This window comes from Sciurus vulgaris (assembly GCF_902686455.1).
Source record: "Sciurus vulgaris genome assembly, chromosome: 14".
Classification (NCBI taxonomy): domain Eukaryota; kingdom Metazoa; phylum Chordata; class Mammalia; order Rodentia; family Sciuridae; genus Sciurus; species Sciurus vulgaris.
The window spans coordinates 46085562-46105062 of record NC_136475.1 but is presented as its reverse complement, the minus strand read 5'-3'; the positions used below and the strand labels follow the sequence as shown (position 1 = coordinate 46105062).

The following is a 19501-nucleotide window of genomic DNA, read 5'->3' as shown; positions in this document are numbered from 1 at the left end:
TCTCTCAAACATGTCCAGTTAATAGAATAATGCCTGGCATACTGTTGAAATTGTCTGATGAATCCCTAAGTACCTATTCTAGTTAGGCAGCTATTCCTTGTAATTGTACCTATAATATTATCAAAACAAATGAAAACATCTTAGTCCAAATAGATCACCAACTCCCTATATTACCACGTAGAAATAATTTCACTTCTACAACTGTGGTAAACTTAAAATAAGGTTACAAAATTTCTAATACTCTTCCATTAAAATAAAAGGTGAAGCCCTGTTTCTTCCCTTTAAATATGGACTGGACTTGCTTTCTAGTGAATATAGTGGAAATGACAATGCATGACATCTGAGACTACATCATAAAAGACATTACCACATGTTGTAACAATAATCAAGCAGCCTGCAAAGATTCACTTAAGAAAAAAATAAGGCTTCCCATTAACAGCACTAACTTGACAACCACATCTGGTGTGCCAACTTTGAAGCAGATCCTACAGGCCCACATAAGCTTTCAGATAACTAACCTGGCTAACATCTTGATTGAAACCTTAAAACCAAATCAAAACCAACCAGCTACACACACCACTCCCAAATTCTTATCCTACTGAAACTCTGAGAATAGTAAGTGTTTATTGCTGTTAAGATACCACTTTTGGAGTAAACTGCTACCCAGAAATAGAGAAATGACACATCATACCTATTTTCTCAACTGCAAAATTAAAGGGTTTTTACTTCTTTTTTTGTTAGTACCAAGGATTGAACCCAGAAGGACTTTACCACTACACCATATTCCCAGCCCTTTTTTATTTTGAGACAGGTCTCACTAAATTGCTTAGAGCCTTGAAAAGTTGCTGAAGCTAGATTTGAACTTGAATCCTCCTGCCTCAGCCTCCCAAACTGCTAGGATTAGAAGTGTGTGCCACCAAACGCAGACAGATTGTTACTTCTAAGGTCTCCTCTGTATTTTTTTTTTTTTCCCGGTTGCATGGATTAAACCTAATTGCTTAACCACTGAGCAACATCCCAGTCCTTATTTTTTATTTTGAGACAGGGTCTCCCTAAATTGCTAAGGCTGGCCTCAAACTTGAGATCCTCCTGCCTCAACCTCCTGGGTCCCTGGGATTACTCAGTGGTAGAGCACCCGCCTAGCATGTTTGATGCGCTGGGTTTGATTCTCAGCACCATGTATAAATAAATAAAATAAAAGATCCATTGACAACTAAAAAAATATTAAAAAAAAAAAGATTTGGATTAGAAAAGCCAATTTTACTTTAAAAATTAGTCGCTATAAATGGGTATTAAACAGTTAAAAAACAACACAGAAACTAACTTTCAAAGACAAAAATATAAAGGAACTAATAAGGAAAAGTGAACACAGGTTCTTGAAGAAAGACGTAAGTTCAAGGAGAGCTGAAGTGGGGAAGTATATATACATATACATAAAATGTTATTTTTAAAAAATAATTACGTATAATATTACATAAATTACACATTTCATCTCTCTCAATACTAAGAGGCATAGGTTTCTGAATTGCTAATAGAGCATGTCCTTACTTATATGCACAACTTAAGGGGGAAAAGGTATTTTTAAATAAACTGTCAAGTTCAGCTTGATTTCACATAAAACATGTTTCTTCTCTGTTCCAAATCCCTCTACTAAATGCTAAAATGAACAAGGACTTTCAGTCTCCATAAAGACAGAAACAATTAAATCAAAAGATAACAGATATCAACATATTTTGATGATATAAAATGGGGAAATAAGTGACAGAGTGAAAAAAAAAAAAAAAAAAACAAGAAAGGGGCTACAGTGGAATATATCAACAAAAAGAGTATATACCACAAAGAAAACTGAAAAGCCCAGGACTCAAGAGCACCCAGATATCTCTAAAGGCAAAGATGAAACACAAGGCAAAATCCAGGACTCAATACCAAACACCCTTCCCTTCGTAATCACCAAACTAAAATCTCTCTCATGGCCCAAGGCTGGCAGAAACCTCTGCTGGGGGACACAGTCGAAGAGAAAAGCCTACTTATCCTCAATAAGAATGCCTGCTCATTTTACAATCATATAGTACAGAACATTTGAGATGCCCCACCCACAGAGAACTTCCAATTAATTCACTTTTTAGTATCTCTCTTAAACACAAAAGTATAGGCAAGGGTAATGGGGAAACCTGTTATCACCAAAGGTAGATAAAAACAATATGAAGATTCAGAAACAACAGATAAGAAGATGCAGAAAGAAAAACAAAAGCTTTAACTCGAATTTACATCCTCAGAAATGATAACAGATACTAGATTACTGAAATACAAATGGAATGATATAAAAATATAAGTTTGAGATTGGGGGTTTAACTCAGTGGTAGAACACTTGCCTAATATGCGTGAAGCCCTGGGTTCGATCCCCAGCAACAGGGGAACAAAAAAAGAGAGAGAGAGAGCGGGGCATCATGGCACACAACTGTAATTCCGGTGGCTTGGGAAACTGAGGCAGGAGGATCTCAAAGCCAGTCTCATCAAATGCGAGACACTAACACCTCAGTGAGACCCTTTCTCTAAATAAGTACAAAATGGGGCTAGGGATGTGGATCAGTGCCCTTAGTTTAATCCCCAGTACAAATCCCCGCCTCAAAAAAGAGGGAGAGCTATTTCATGAACACAAATATACATTCTATATATGTCTTTTTATAACTACAGCATTTATAATTTGAAATTCAACAAATTATAACAATTTATGAAATTCAAAAGAAGATCCAGAAGATAAAAATGAAATCACCAAAAAACTAGATAGAATAAGATTAATAATGAGAAGAAAAGCATAACAGCAATCAAGATTTTGAAAAGTTCTAGGAAGACAGAATGGAAAATATGCATTATGAAAAAAATTTTACAACAGAATGGCCCACAAAACATGTATAATCATGCTTTTTTTTGGCGGGGAGGAGGGGGCTGGGGATTGAACCCAGGGGTACTTTACCACTAAGCCACATCTTTAGTGCATTTCATTTTTTGAGACAGGATCTAAGTTGCTGAGGGTCTCTATAAGAGAGTATCTATGAACTTATGATCCTCCTGCCTCAGTCTCCAGTGTTCACTGGGATTATGAGCATATGCCATCCTGTCCAGTACATCAGCAATTTTTGATGCTTAAGAAGGACAGGGATCCTAAAAGTTTCCAGGGAAGGTGCTAAAATAGGGAAAAGTTCAAGAATAAAAACAGCTAACACGTCTCTAGAGCAATATTAGAAACTAGAATACTACAGAGTAATACTTCCACAATTCTGAGAGACAACAATTTTCCAATTAGAATTCTGTATTAAACCAAAGCTATCAATAGATATATCTATAAACATTTTAAGTCCGCAAATCTAAAAATCATTTGTCTTCCATATATACTGTCTCAGAAGAGATGTTCTAACCAAACAAAAAGTAAACCAATAAAAACAAAAAGAATGGAATTCAAAACACAGTAGGTTCAATATAGGAGAAAAGTTTTTTTTTTTTTTTTAAATTAAGGATATGATCTGATGTATAGATAAATATTTAGTATGTTCAGTAACCCTCAAAAATAACCATCACAGACTAAAGGAGGATAAAGGCAAAATGAGACTGGTAGGGAGAAATTATAAAGCACCTAAGGATATGTAACATAAAAAATAATACTAAAGGGGGTTGGGAAGTTTGGAAAGCATTAGTGATCCACACACAGAAAATTTAAACCAATGAAAAACCAATCAGTAATCCCTAGGAAACAGAATATAAGACACGAAATGAACAAAAGAACACTTTATGGCTCACCCCTGTACAATACTTTTATTTTTACAACTACCCTAAGAACTGATAATAACTATATTGAAAAGAGAGGAAAAATTAAAAGAGTGAAATCTTTGTCATAAAAGGAAGTTCACCGGTTAAACCTATAATTGACAGATGAAGCAACAACAGTATGATATAATTTCACAATACAGACGTTAATACCAAAACAAATACCGGAAGAACTGAAAACGGGATTGAGGAAACTAGGACAAGATACTCTTTCTGTTTTTTACCATACTGGGGATTGAATCCAGGAGCACTATAACACTAAGAGACATTCCCAGTCCTTGTCATTTTTTTATTTTGAGACAAGGTCTCACTAAATTGCCCAGGCTGGCCTTTCTTTCTGCCTTAGCATGCCAAATAGCTGGGATTACAGGTCTATACTCACACACCCGTCATCTCTTTCAACGAAATTGACTTTTTAAACTGTATGTATTACTTGCATTTATTTTCCAATACCATACACACCCTTCCACCATCTACATCATTCTACTTTTTTCTCATTCCTACTATTATTTCCAACCTGATTAGGACTTTATCATCCAAGCCGAATTATATTCTGCCTATTTGAATGTGTACATTTAAAAACATGCAATGACCACAAAAAAACAAAGTAAATACCTCACACAAAACATGTAGTACCAATTACTAAAACTGTTAATAAGTAAACATTCCTGAGTCAGGCAAGGTAGAGCACACCTGTAATCCCAGTGGCTTGGAAGGCTGAGACAGGAGGATCACAGACAGCTTGGGCAATTTAGCAAGACCCTATTTCAAAATAGAAAATAACAAGGAATGGGGATGCAATTCCAGTATTGCAAGAATTAAAAATAAAATAAAAACATTCACCAGGAACATACAAAACCAAATTACATTATTTTGAAGCTGGGCTCTAAAATTTCTTCTATCAAAATACATTCCAGCTTGGCATGGTGGCACATGCCTGTAATCCCAACAATTCCAAAGGCTGAGGCAGGGGTTTAGAATTCACAGTCAGTCTCAGCAATTCAGTGCAGTCCTAAGCAACTTAGCAAGACACTATCTCAAAATAAAAAATAAAAAGGGCTGGGGATGTGGCTCAATGGTTAAACACACCTGAGTTCTATTCCATGGACCAAAAAAAAAAAAAAAAAAAATCCAATGCATTTATCTAACATCATTTCCCCTATTCTGGTGCTAATGAAAGCATGAAAGGACCTACTCTCAACAAAATTTGTTTCATAAATTAGCTAATTTCTGAAATGCACTTTTTAAATAGTGATCAATATCAATATCCCATGATACATATACACAATGGAATATTACTCAGTCATAAAGAATTAAATTATGGCATTTGCCTGTAAATGGATGGAACTGAAAACTATCATACTAAATGAAATAAGTCAATCCCAAAATATCAAAGGTTGAATGTTCTGATATACAGATGCTGACTCGCAATGCAAGGGGACGGGGGTTTCCACCAGATTTGGGGGGAGGGGTAAGGGGCGGGTGGGAATGAGAAAGATAGTAGAATGATTTGGACATAACTTTGTTCATATATGAATACACAACCAGTTTAACTCCACATCATACACAACCCCAAGAATAGGAAGTTATACTCCATGTATGTATGATATGTCAAAATACATTCTACTGTCATATATAACCAAAATGAACAAAAAATAAACAATATCCCACTAGTCAACAAATTTCTCATTGCCAAAATAAAAGGCAAAACTTCTGAGTGGAAGACATACATTAACTTATTTTTACCTTGATACAAACATCTGACAGAACCTCACCCTGACTAACATCCGAGATTTTTTTAAGACAAAAATCTGCCAGGCACAGTGGCACACACCTGTAATCTCAGCAGCTTGGGAGGCTGAGGCAGGAGGATCACGAGTTCAAAGCCAGCCTCAGCAAAAGCAAGGTGCTAAGCAACTCAGTGAGACCCTGTCCCTAAATAAAATTCCAAAAATAGGGATGGGGATGTGGCTCAGTGGTCAAGTGCCAAGGTGCCAATGAGTTCAATCCCAGTACCCCACCTCAAAAAAAAAAAAGAGAAGAATCCTGAAATGAAGTTAGAAAGTAGATAGGCAGGAAATAGCAAAGAGCTCTGAATGCCTGCTAAGAAATGTGGAATTTACAAGACATAAACCTAAGCCTATTTTGTAATAAAACAAGTTAAAAAAAAAAAAACTAGCAACATTTCCAGTATGAGAGACACACTGTGATAGCAATGTTTTTGTCATTCACAATATTCTTTTCAAACCATTACATACTTGTGTGTGTGTGCATATGGTGTTGAGGAATCAAACCTGGGGCCTCACAAACGTTAAGCACACACTTCACCCCTTAATTGCATCTCCAGTTCCTTCCATGCTTATATGCCCTTTACCCAATTTACATTCTTCAATTTATTCTCCATTTTATTCACCATTTTCTAAATTAATTTCCCTGCTATTCCATTCCCAATACCAAGAAACTATTAATCAAATAAAAACCAACACATATAAATAAAATCAACATATATAACTAACTTCCCTAATCATACAAACAAAACAGGTGAGGCATTCACACGTCTGTTATATAACAGTTAAAAATGATGACATGGGAGGGGCTGGGGATGTGGTTCAGTGTTAGAGGGTTTGCCTAACTTGTGTGAGGTCCTGGATTCAATTCCCATCGCAAAAATAAAAAATAAAATGAAAACAGGAAAATAGCAAACTAAACAACTTGCATATAGAAAAATAACATTTTTTAAAAATTTTAAGCTGTAAGACAGGCATGTGGTCCACACCTGTAATCCCAGCTACTCTGGAGGCTGAGGCAGGAGGACTACAAATTCAAGGCCAACCTGGGCAACTGAGCAAGACCCTAACTCAAAACCCAATAAAAGAAGGGGTGGGATACAACACAGTGTTAGAGCATGTGACTAGCATGCTCAAGGCCCTAGGTTTAATCCCTTGGATGACAAAAATAAAAAAGGGAAATTGAATTTTTTTTATTTTATTAATCACAATATTATACCAAGACATTCATAAAAACTTACCAGTTGTTATTCTGGAGCAACAGCAAGTTTGTCTTTTTAACTTTGATGCTCTATATTTTCTCAAAGATTTTTTTTTTAAACAATGAACATAACATTTAAATGAAAATAGTAATACAAGCAGGTGTGGTTCTGCACACCTGTAATCCCAGCAATTCACAGGCTAAAGCAGGTGGATCACAAGTTCCAGGCTAGCCTTGGCAATGAGTGAGACACTGTCTCAAAATAAAAAAATAAAAAGGACTGACGAGAGCTCAGTGGTAAAGCACCTCTGGGTTCAATTCCCAGTACCCAAAATAAATTTTAAAAGATTTAAAATATGCATATTATTTGAAATGCTTATAAACATTTAATCCTTGTCAACACACTTTAAGTTCATAGGTAATGAAGCAGGACTTTAATCCATATCTATCTGGCTCTAAAATCATGCTGCAATCACTATATTCTTGTTGAGCAGCTTGAGATAAAGCAGAAAAAAACAAACAATATGATGAAAACCTGTGAACTACTGCCTATACTATACATATCATAATTTCCTTCACAATTTAATTTCCATCCACACACTCAGGGTTAAAAAGTCCTAAAATAGGGATTAAGAATATACATGTAGCGGGCTGTAGCTCAGTTGCATAGGGCTTGCCTAAGCACGTGTGAAGCACTGGGTTCAAGCCTTAGCACCACATAAAGATAATAAAGGTAGTCTGTTCATCTAGAACTAAAAAAAAAAAATTTTAAAGAATATACATCTAGGACAAAAGTGGAATGATAATAGCAAACTATAACATCCCCTTCAGCTCCACCAATAACTAGTGCTAAAACTCTAGGAAATCATTTCTCTGAATTTCACTATAATCAATGGACATACCCACATATTCTGAAATTGGAGTGTGGGTTTTTCTTAATATAACATATTACCACCTAGCTGTACTTGTAATTCGAAAGTATGAGTCAAGTACATTTCTCAGCAAATCACTTGATTATTAGCTAATTTTAAATCATTAACATATTAGTATCATGAAAATATCCATTATCTATTCCACTTATAATCAAAGGACTAGTGATCACTGCTAAACTTAGTCAAAAGAAATACATGGTTTGTAGTCAGAAAAAAAGATGACAGTGTACCAGTTTTAAATAATTAAAACCTACAAGCTTTACTGGAACAAATGTTATCTATCAAATTTATTGATAGACTAAATAGCATTTTTTTCTTAAAAGGGGATACTACTGTAGAGCAACTGATATTTCATTCACATTAAACTACTCTGCTGAACTCATTACCTTGACTATGCTTCACAATATTCATTATGTATCAATACATTTAATATGTTCATTGATCACTGCACACAATGCTTTAAACATTCTTACCCAAAAAAATTTCTGAAGGTTAAGTTTAAACTGTATGGACACAAAAGTGAAAAGTTAATTATTGGGGTGAGGCTGTAGCTCTGTAACACAGAGCATATGCAAGTCCCTGGGTCTGAATCCCAACACTGCAAAAAAGATTATTAGCCATGACCAGTAAGAAATCACTGAGGGCTGGGGTTGTAGCCCCAGCAGTAGTGCACTTGCCTAGCATGTATGAGGCACTGGGTTTGATCCTCAGCACCACATAAAAATAAATAAATGAAATAAAGGTACTGTGCCCATCTACAACTAAAAAGGCAAATATTAAAAAAAAGAAAGAAAGGGAAAGAAGGGAGGGAGGGTGGGAGGGAGGGAAATCACAATGAGGGATAAGAATTTGAAACCCTTTGTATAACCACTAGTTATATTAATCATCTTAGTCCCTATATTCTCAATGTATGTATTATTTAAAAACCAGCTTGGGGCCGGGTATGGTAGCAAACACCTATAATGCCAATGAATTGGGAAGCTGAGGCAAGAAGATCACAAGTTCAATGCCAGCCTTGGCAAATTAGTGATGATTAAGCAATACAGCAAGATCTGCCTCAAAATAAAAAATAAAAAGGACTGGGGATGTACTCAGAAATTGAACCCTATTTCAATTTCAGGTACAAAATAGAAAGAAAGAAAGAAACCAGCCTGGGCTAATAGGCTTACACCACTGCACCTGAATATATTTTATTTTTGAGACAGGGTCTTGCTATATTGCTGAGGCTGGTCTCAAACAGGATCCTCTTGTCTCAGCCTCCCCAAGTAGCTAAAATTTCAGGCATGTGCCAACATGGGTTGCAGATATTCTTTAAAAGAATTGTTTATTACAAGCCTTTAGCTGTGTCATAAAAATTCCCTCTCAAAATAATCATTTTTCAAAATGTCAGTCACTTCCACATTCCTAAATAATGAAGATGAGGTGAAAGAAATCAATTTTTATGTCCATGTTTTTAAAACAGAACCATGATCACCCCTATGAGTAAAAAGAAAAAAAGGAGATTTAATAAATGTTGATAAATTGTCACAATGCTACAGGTATTCAATCTAGCAGGGCATAGCAGCACATTCCTGTAATCCCAGTGACTCAGGTGTCCAAGGCAGGAAGATCCCAATTTCAAGGCCACAGAAATTTACCAAAACCCTGTCTCAAAATAATTTTGTTTTGGTGGTGCTGGGGATTGAACCCAGGGCTTTGTACATGCAAGATAAACATTCTACCAACTGGGCTATATCCCCAGCCCCCTCAAAATAAATATTTTTTAAAATTTTTAAAAATTACTGGGGATGTGGTTCAGAGGTAGAATGCTCCTGGGATCAATTCCCAGTACTGGCGGGGAGGGGAAAGAGTAATAATAAAGTTATCCAATTCAATATCTCTAAAAGAAAAACTGATGACACATTATGGCAATTTAAAATACAAATCAAAAAGTGATTCTTTGGAATAACTAAAGATACATACCTCTGTGTCCAGGAATTGATATAAGCAAATATTTTGAGAGTATGTTCCTTTCTGAGCTGCAGTCCATCACCACCTTCTATATCTGATACTAAAATTAAAAAAAAAGTTAATTATGAAGTGATAAACCAATATTAAAGTCAATACTTCAAAAATAAAACATTTACAAAAGCAAATTTTTCAGTTATTCTTTTGCTTTCAACAACAACAACAAAAAATCTATTTAATTACTGACTAATTTAAGCTTAAGAACAGATTTTTAACAGATGCAGTGAACACTTTGCCAGTGATTTTGGTATTATCTATCAACTCAAAACCCACCCTTCTGTTCTATGCTTTACAATGCTAGGACTGCAACCCTGCAAGCTATGTTTTTCATTTCCAACTGGCTTCCTATTAAGTTCAGTGACCATAAAGCACTAAAGAGTACAAGGTAGGAGCAAAGAAAATGGACTTTTGAGCTTGCTGTCACTGAAAGCATCACCTAGCAGCAGCACTGATTCCAGCCTCCAGCTTTTCTTAACATCCCAAGAAACAGTCTCACAATATCCTTCTAAGAGGTATCAGGGTAGTCAAACAGCATGCCTTCCTTTAAGTCTTTCATAGGCCCTTCCTTTATGTTATTTGATTCTGACAACCTTCTTTGACTTTTTTTTATACAACTGCTGCTTGCAGTCTCTTGGTTTCCTCATGGTTCCTTCTTCCCTTGCTCTTTAAACATCCAACATTTGTGTAATTAACTCCCTTTATTAAACTCCTTTTTCAATTTTCTAAGTGGACCTTGACTGACACATTAGCATTTCATATAGAATATGTACTACTATAAAAAAAAATCTAAAGTAAAATTGAGAAAAGAAACTGTATTTAAAAATGCATCTTGGCTAAAAATGATCCAGATTAGTCTTCTAATGTAAAATGTTTGATAATTTGAGATCCAGGGTTAGCAAACTTTTCTCTAAGGGGCCAGAAAGTATTTTAGCCTTTGTAAGTCTCAAGATATCAGTCACAACTGCTGTTGTATCATGAAAGAAGAGACAATATGTAAATAAATAAGCATGGACAAATTCCAAGAAACAAGCAGTTGGCCAGATTTGGTCCACGGGTCATAGTTTACCAACTCCTTGCTAGACCAAAAAAAAAGCCAACAAAGGGCTGGTGAAATAGCTCAGTCGGTAGAGTGCTTGCCTTGTAAGCACAAGGCCCTGGGTTCGATCCCCAGCACCCCCCCCCCCCCAAAAAAAAAAGCCAACAAGATTACAGAACACAAGATTATCTTCACTGCGTCTGGATATAATTACTTATGCATCATTTTTATTTGTTGAGCACTGTGTTAATAACTTACTAGATACATAATGGTGAATAAAACAGTAACAGTACCCATCTCATAGAACTTAATCCAGTGATGAAAAGAAAACAAGAGGTAAATAGATAAAAACATACATACACATCATTCCAAGAAAAAACCAAGTAGGATGTTGTGCAGCAATTAACACAGGATAAGCCACCTCAGAATGGCAAGTCAGAAGCACTCCGAAGAGGTGATTTTTAAGCAAATATTGAAAGCTTAAGAAGTCACACATTTAATATACAATGGAATATTACTCAGCCATAAAGAATGATAAAATTATGGCATTTGTAGGCAAATGGATAAAACTGGAGAATATCATGCTAAGTGAGATAATTGGAGAATATCATGCTAAGTGAGATAAGCCAATCTCAAAAAACCAAAGGACAAATGATCTCGCTGATAAGCAGATGATGACACATAAAGGGGGGTGGGAGGGGTCAGTGTTAGGGTTAGGTTAGGGAGCGGGGCAAGAATGGAGGAAGGAAGGACTGTATGGGTGGGAGAGATGGGGGGAAGGGAAAAATAAGAGAATGAATCAAACAACATTACCCTACGTAAATTTATGATTACACAAATGGTATGCCTTTACTCCATGTACAGAGAAACAACATGTATCCCATTTGTTTAAAATAAAAAAATAAAAATAAAAAAAAGAAGTCACACATTTAAAAAAGAGAAATTAAAGCATTCTAGGTAAAAAAGTTCACAGTTAAAAAGAAACCCCTGGATATGTGAAAAGAGATCCTATAATTATCACCGTACAGGCAGGAGAACAACAATGGGGACAACTGAACATATACGTATGATTTAAGTGAAGAGTATACGTATGATTTAAGTGAAGAGTAAAAGTTTTACTCTTTTAGAATAGTTTTAAATGTATCAAGCTTTCAGAGGAATTCTAATAAATGCAGCATGCACATGCACACGCACGCGCGCGCGCACACACACACACACACACAGACCTTATTAATTACAGGAAATGAAATAGTACAAGTACACTAACCTACCTGGTTCAGCAGTGAACAATATTTACATCATCCTAATACATAAATATAAAGTACTGATTTTGAAAAATTTAGAAGAGTTGTCAAGAACAAAAGAGCTAATCCACTTCCACAGCAAAGTCAACAGACCAACAGGGGTGGGGGGTTGACTTGTCAAAATATGTATCAAGAAATAAACTAGGCATCATGGCACTCATCTATAATCCTAGTGATGTCAGAGGCTGAGGCAGGAGCATCACAGTTCAAGATCAGCCTCAGCAATTTAGCAAGACCCTAAGCACCTTACCAAGACTGTATCAAAATATTTTTTGAAAGGGCTGACTCAGTGGTAAAGTGCCCCTGAATTAATTCTGGTACCAAAAAGAAAAAAGGAAAGGCAGTAACAGCTCAGCAGTAGAGCACATACCTTGCCTAGTATGCGTAAGGCCCTGGGTTCCATCCTCAGCACCATAAAAAGAGAGAATTGGACATGCAATATAGATATTACATATACTGAGGCAGGTAAAAGGGAGAAAAGTCATGTAAAGCAGAAAGTGACCATTTAGAGAGAAAACTGGATTATTATATAAAGAGTAATGCAAAACAAAAGAAATACAGTCTGTTATCCATGTTTGTTTGTTTGTTTGTTTTTTGGGGGGGTTGTTTTTGTAGTGCTGGAGAATGTACGTAGGGGTGCTCTACCAAGGCCCTAAAGCAGCTTAGCAAGACCCTGTCTCTAAATGCTGCAGATGTGGCTCAGTGGTAAAGCACCCTTGGGTTCCATCCCTGGTACCTAAAAAAAAAAAAAAAGTAAATGGATATTCTGGTTGATAAACTGAATCTCCATGTATCAAAATGTGTCAGACAGATAGTCCCCATCTTTCAATGGTTCAACTTAGAATTTTTCCACTTTATGATGGTGCAAAAGCAATACATGTTCAATAGAAATCATACCATTATGTTCAGTAGGGTTAAATATTATTAAATGTTTTCAACTTATATCTTCAACTAATGATGGGTTTATCAGAAAAAGATTCTACCATAAATCAAAGAACAGCATAGTATTCAATTTCAAAATGAATGAAAAAGGTAAAGTTGCCTATGTATACAGACAGTATTTGTTAACTTTTAACACACAAATGTTATGGACTCACACAACTATAGTACAAATACTGTAAGGATTCATACCAACAGCAACGAAGGTTACATCTAGAGGAAATGGACAAAGCTAAAAGAGAAGGTTGTGCTTTCAGAATTTCTATTCCTTCTAAAAGGTGGTAGAAGGTGGTAGAGCACTTGTTAAACATATGTAATACTCTGTTCAATCCCCAGTGGGGGGCAGGGTGAGCAGTTAAACAGATACCCCTTCATTTCCCCCATACACATATACACACACATAAATTTCCTCCATACACATATACACACACATACACTGTTTCCTCTCTAAAAATTTTTGAACCGCAAAGATCTAGCATTGAAAAATTGTGCAACTGAAAGCCAGAAGTCTCATACTGAAAAGATGTAAACGACTCTGTAGACATTTCTTATATAATGTCATATAAGCATTCCTGAGAAGGCTCTTGTGCAAAATCTTGCATGGAATACTGAGGCTAACAATAAAGCATGTTTAGAAGCAGCATATTTAAAACCTATGAAACTTTGTACCTTAGAGCACTGACAAAAATCAATAAACTGAGAAGTACTAACAAAGGTAAATCTCTACTGGTACTTTCAGCCTGTAAACCATAAGGTTCATGCTTCCTCTTTTGATATGAAGATGTGTGAGGATAATCATTTCTAATTAGAAGATTATTTCCCTAAATATAAAAATTGGATATAACCACTGTCATGAACCCAACATTTTAAAACCTTTCCCTACATTTACCTTCCACACAGAGCTTTGCACAATAGAAAACATGGGTCCTTGAATCCATTAAACAGATCATGATACACATAACATGATATTTCTAGCTGGGTTCAGTGGTGCACACTTGTAATCCCAGTAGCTCCAGAGGCTAAGGCAGAGGGATTGTGAGTTAAAAGTCAGCCTCAACAAAAGCAAGGTGCTAAGCCACTCAGTGAGACTCTGTCTTCAATAATATAGAAAAAAGGGCTGGCGATGTGGCTCAGTGGTCAAGTGCCCCTCAGTTCAATCCCTGGTACAAAAAAAAAAAAAAAAAAAAGATATTTCTGACAATAGTTTTTTTTTTTTTTTTTTTTTTTTTTTAACTGTTTCTTTATAAACTACTGGGGTCTTCTCTTGAATCCCAAGAAATCTTGCCTGGATCACTATAAAACATTCATGTGTTGGGGGAAATCCCATATGAACTAATGAGATGTTCCATTCTACCAATATTTGCCTTGTATTTACCAATTACATTTAAATTTTTTGTTTAAAACTAACCTTTTATTTGATCAATCTATACTTAATGGTGAGACTTAACAGTATTCTTCCTATACTCAGCTTCAGAAATGCTGGTAACACAAGCATTTCTGAATGCAAGATTCAAGATTTTCTTGGCTGGGAAGAGAAGGAAAAGGCACAAGACGACCAAGTATATGCAAACAAAGAGTAACAACACAAACCAAGATGGGGCTTTGGGGACCTGGGTCACATTAGAGACTCTGGAAGCCAAAGATACTACCACCCATCAGGGAGAAAACTCTGACAACAAAACCTAGCAACCAGTACAGAATAAAAGAGTAGGGGGATGAGATGAGGCAATCACTAAAAACAAGCTCTTAAAGTGTCAACAAGTTAAAAGAAGGGACCATAATACACAATGCCAGTTTTCCATCCCAGCCATAATGGTGCCTTAAAACAATAAACTACAACAATCATAACCTTTTCAAACACAAAATCAAAGGGCAAAAAATTATGTGTGGTCAGACACTCATCTTCACCAGAGGACACCTGGCACCCTAACCAACACAAGTTTTCTATTGTTTATTTACACTTCACCAGAAAACCAGAAAGTAAGACAATGTCTTATCAGAGCCAGACACACTAGCACCCTCCAGAATCACACCTAACATCATACTCTATGGTGAGACAAAAGCCTTTTCCTCTAAGATAAGCAACAAGAAAAGGAGGCAAAAGAAATTGGGAAGAAGTAAAATTATCTATGTCCGGGGCTGGAGTTGTGGCTCAGTGAAAGAGCGCTTGCCTGGCATGTGTGAGTCCCTGGGTTCGATACTCAGCACCACATATAAATAAATTATATAAAAGATTAATTGATAACTAAAAAAAAAAAATTATCTATGTCCACATATAACATGAACACACAGAACCCAAAAAAGAATAAACAAATTCAACAACAATGCAGGATAGGAAATCAACCCACAAAAATCAGGTGCATTTCTACATGCCAACAATGACCAATTTGAAAAAGAAACCAAGGAAACAATCCATTTGCAATACTATGGAAAATAACAAAAGGCTAGGAATAAACTTAACCAAAGAGTTAAGACTCCTACAGCTGAAAATGATAAAATGCTGCTGAAAGTAAAGAAGATGAAAATAAATAGAAAAAAATCCCACATTCCTGGATTGAAAGACTAACAGTATCAACACTAGGTCAACAGTGTTGAACATAACCCCATATTTTTCAAGGCCCAGGGTCCTCCCACTCACAGTAGGAGAGGTACTTTCATTCAGCAAAGCCCCAAAGAACACGAACTAAAACAGAAAGCTGGGTTCTATCCAGAAGCCTGGCCAGAACCAAAATTTTAGGCACTTAGGCCAACCAACGTGGGTAAGATGTCTAAAACAAGTACAAATAGCACCAGGAGACTAGAACTGGCCACCACTCCTAGTCCAGTTGTTTCTTGGGTGTAATACAGAAATTGATGAATTAGGATTTGATAATAAAACCGCCTAATGGACATTTGATCTTTGATATATGGCACTTCTGTGGGTTTTAGTCTACTGATGAGTCTGGCATTTTCTTGCATTTAAAAGAAACAAATGTGTTTGTTCTAATTTCCATTTCAATTTTTGTTTCTCACCACTTTTGGTACTGGCAATTTACTACTAAGCTATATCCTCAGAGGTTTTTTGGTGTTTCTTTTTTTTCTTTTTCTTTTTTTGCGGGGGGGGGGGGGTATCATTTGACACAAGATCTAAGTTGCTTAGGGCCTTGCTACTAAGTCACTGAGGCTGACCTTGAACTTGTAATCATCCTGCCTCAGCATTCCAAGTCGCTGGGATGACAGGAATACACTACCACATCCAGTTTCCATTTCTGCCTTCTAATAAAATTTCGACACTTTGCTATGGACACAGCAATCTAACAAATCACTCTACATTTTTTAAATTCCCCAATCTTTTTTTTATAATGAGTGTATTACAATCGCACATTACAATTGTGGGGTTCATTTTGACATTCATAAATGCATAACTTGCTCCATTTCAATCCCCAGCACTACTTCCTCCCCTCTCCCTCTTCCACTTTATTTATTCTTCTATTTATTCATTTTTTTAATTGGTACATTACTAATACATAAAGTAGAATTCATTGTGATATATTCATACATGCACATAGAATAATCTGGTCAATTTCATGACACTGTCCTCTCTTCCAATCCCCCAATTTTTCCTGTCTTGCTCAAACCTAAAAGAATTTCATCTAACTGCTCATTTTCAACTCCTTCCAGGTTTTTTTTTTTTTTTTTTTTTTGTAATATAAAAAACGCAGCCCAGCAATTAAATAATCTTGGAAAGGATAAAGAAAAGTTTTCTAAAAGAAATAAGAAGAAGCCAGGTGCAGTGGTGCATACTACTCCCAGAGAGTTGGAAAGCTGAGGCAGGAAGATTACAAATTCAAAAACAGATTCAGCAACTTGGTGAGACCCTGTCTCAAAATTAAATAAAATAACAAGGGCTGGGAATATAGCTCAGTGTTAAAAGCCCCTCTGGGTTCACTCCTCAGTATCAAAAAAAAAAAGGAAGAAAGGGAGCAGGAAAGACATAGGAAGAAAGGGCAATGACAGAAGCCACATGGGGATGGAGTCACAGCCAGAGTATTGTAATATGCAAAGGTTCAGAGAACTGAGAAAGAAAAACAGACATATATAATGGACTGTACAACTATTGCATAACCAAAGGACTAACAAATATAAGCCAATTAACAAAGGTACCATAGAGTTATGAACTTGGATGAACTATTATCAGAAAAGCTTAAGTCTTAACATCTTTTGTATTCTTTTGTCTTATCTGAAATTTGTCAAAAAAAAAAAAAAAGAATCAGAAGTAGACTTAAGATCTTAGGAATAGAATAAAACCTCAAAACGTTAAAATATGTACCCATCCAGAACTTTGTACCTCAAAGGGAAGGGTGAAATAAAATTTTGAACAAATACATATAGTTTACCACAAAAGTCATGAGTGGAGGGCTGGGGAGATAGCTCAGTTGGTAGAGTGTTTGCCTCGCAAGCACAAGGCCCTGGGTTTGATCCCAGCACCACAAAAAAAAAAAAAAAAAAAGTCATGAGTGGAAAAAGAAAAGAAAGAAAAGAGTGCGGGCAGGGGACTAAAAGGATAGCTCAGTGGTAGAGCACATGCTTACCATGCACAAGGCCTTGGAACCATAATATAAAACCATAACATAAAAAAGAAAAGAAAGGGCAAGTGGCAAGGAAAAAATAGTAAATAAATAAGGAAATAAATACGTGGATTAAGTACAAAATTTAACAAAATATTAACAAAATAAAATACTAGTTTGGGGGCTTTTAAAGCCAACTAAAATACAAAACAAGATGGCAGTAATAAAGACTGGTGTTCTTCAAGTGTTCTAAATTGATAACATTTGGTCACATAAAATTTTTAAATTACAAACAACAAAGGCAAATTCAAAGACATGACAAATTAGGAATAGTCTTTGCAACAGAGTAGTCTAAGATTATAAGAGATTAGGCAAAAAAAACAAAAACTAGAAAAATGGGCAGAAAAATGAACAAAAAGTAATATACGTGGCTCAAACATACCACCGAAATACTGTTTCTCTCTAACCTAGTTGGCAAAACATTTAAAATACCTAGAGCTGGTAAACATCAAGAGAAAAGTAAAGATGATTTGATAGTACCTATCAAAATTATAAACACATTGATCCTCTCAGTACTTAAGCATCTTTTTCCTATACGTGTTTTGTCATATGCAATAACATATTATTTATAAAAACAGGAGACTGGAATATAATCCTAAGACTTATCAACAGAAAACAAGTTAAATATATCCTAACAAAGGAAAAATATGCATCTGATAAGAAAAAAAGGATGCTTATTACAAACTGATATGAAAATAGTCCCCCAAATCTTAATAAAGGCAAACTCACTACTTTCAATTACATAAGTGCATGATTCTTTTAAAAAAATTTTAAAGACTTTTTTTTTTTTAAAGACTAAGTTGATCACCTTTTCACTTTTTAAAGAACTCACTGTTTTAAAATGGTAAAAGAAAGAACTGCCTTTCCACACAAACAGTACTTCAAAGAAAAGTCACAAAAGGAAATTTCTCCTTATACAGATAGTCCAGCTAATAAAGTGGGTAGGGGGAGCACAAGATTAGAATACCATGACCATTTTGCAACTGCTAATGATATAAAGGATGGAGGCAGTGGCTACTAGCACCACTCAAACAAAAAAGAGGCAACAGTTTCACGTTATGCCCCCCATCAGGGGGCATAAAAAAAACACAACACTATCTAACAGTTTTGTCAAGAAACCTAATCTGAATCTAATCAAGCGTCCAAATAAAGTACAAAATTAGAGAAAGAAATACATGTTAAGTAATTTAACAAGGATAAAATCAGCAATATCTAGACTTGGAGAGTCTATGGGCTAAATAATCCATGGTGCCATTAGTTTCTTCAACAAATATCCTCCCCTCCAAACAAAAAGAGGAACATAGAGATTAAAGCATTTTTAATTGGTTCTTTCTAGTTATACATGATAAGAGATTAAAACATTTTTAAGAAAAACAATTATGACTACCAAGTTATGACGACTCAGGCAAAATTCCTAGGAAGAAATTTACTAAAAAATTAAAGAATTAAAAGGATTATATATTATAACAATAAACACAGACATCAATGGCTAACTATGGGAAAGTCAGAATTCATCAAATTAGTCCAGGCAAGTAATCAAACAAACCACAAAAAGCAAAACAAAATATTGACAATAACTTTATTCAAAAAGCCCTACATCACAAACCAAAGGACCAAATACCCAAAAAATCGACTGAGTACAAAAATCAATGTATGAATACTATATCAATATATGAAATTCTACTAAGGAATAAAAAAACTACTAATACACTGGTAAGTAACATAGATCACTTATAGCCACATGGTAAGTAAAAAAAAAAAATGCAAGCTACAATGAGTACATACAGTTTATCTTCTTTTTAATAAGATCATAAGAGAGTTGCAGAGGTGCATGCCTGCAATCCCAGCTACTTGGGAGGCTTTGGC

At 35.5% G+C, this 19501-nt stretch overlaps 1 protein-coding gene across 7 annotated transcripts in view; it reads right to left on the bottom strand.

The window, feature by feature from the left end:
• The window catches only part of USP34 (ubiquitin specific peptidase 34), a 217160-nt gene that overhangs the window by 181205 nt on the left and 16454 nt on the right, over positions 1-19501 (bottom strand). For all 7 annotated transcript variants that reach the window (XR_013758957.1, XM_079109670.1, XM_079109669.1 and 4 more), the window contains exon 2: positions 9705-9792. Coding sequence is in view for 6 of the 7 variants with exons in the window: in XM_079109670.1 (XP_078965796.1) it covers positions 9705-9792 (88 nt within the window). In the remaining variant the exon portion in view is untranslated. The remainder of the gene's footprint in view (positions 1-9704; positions 9793-19501) is intronic.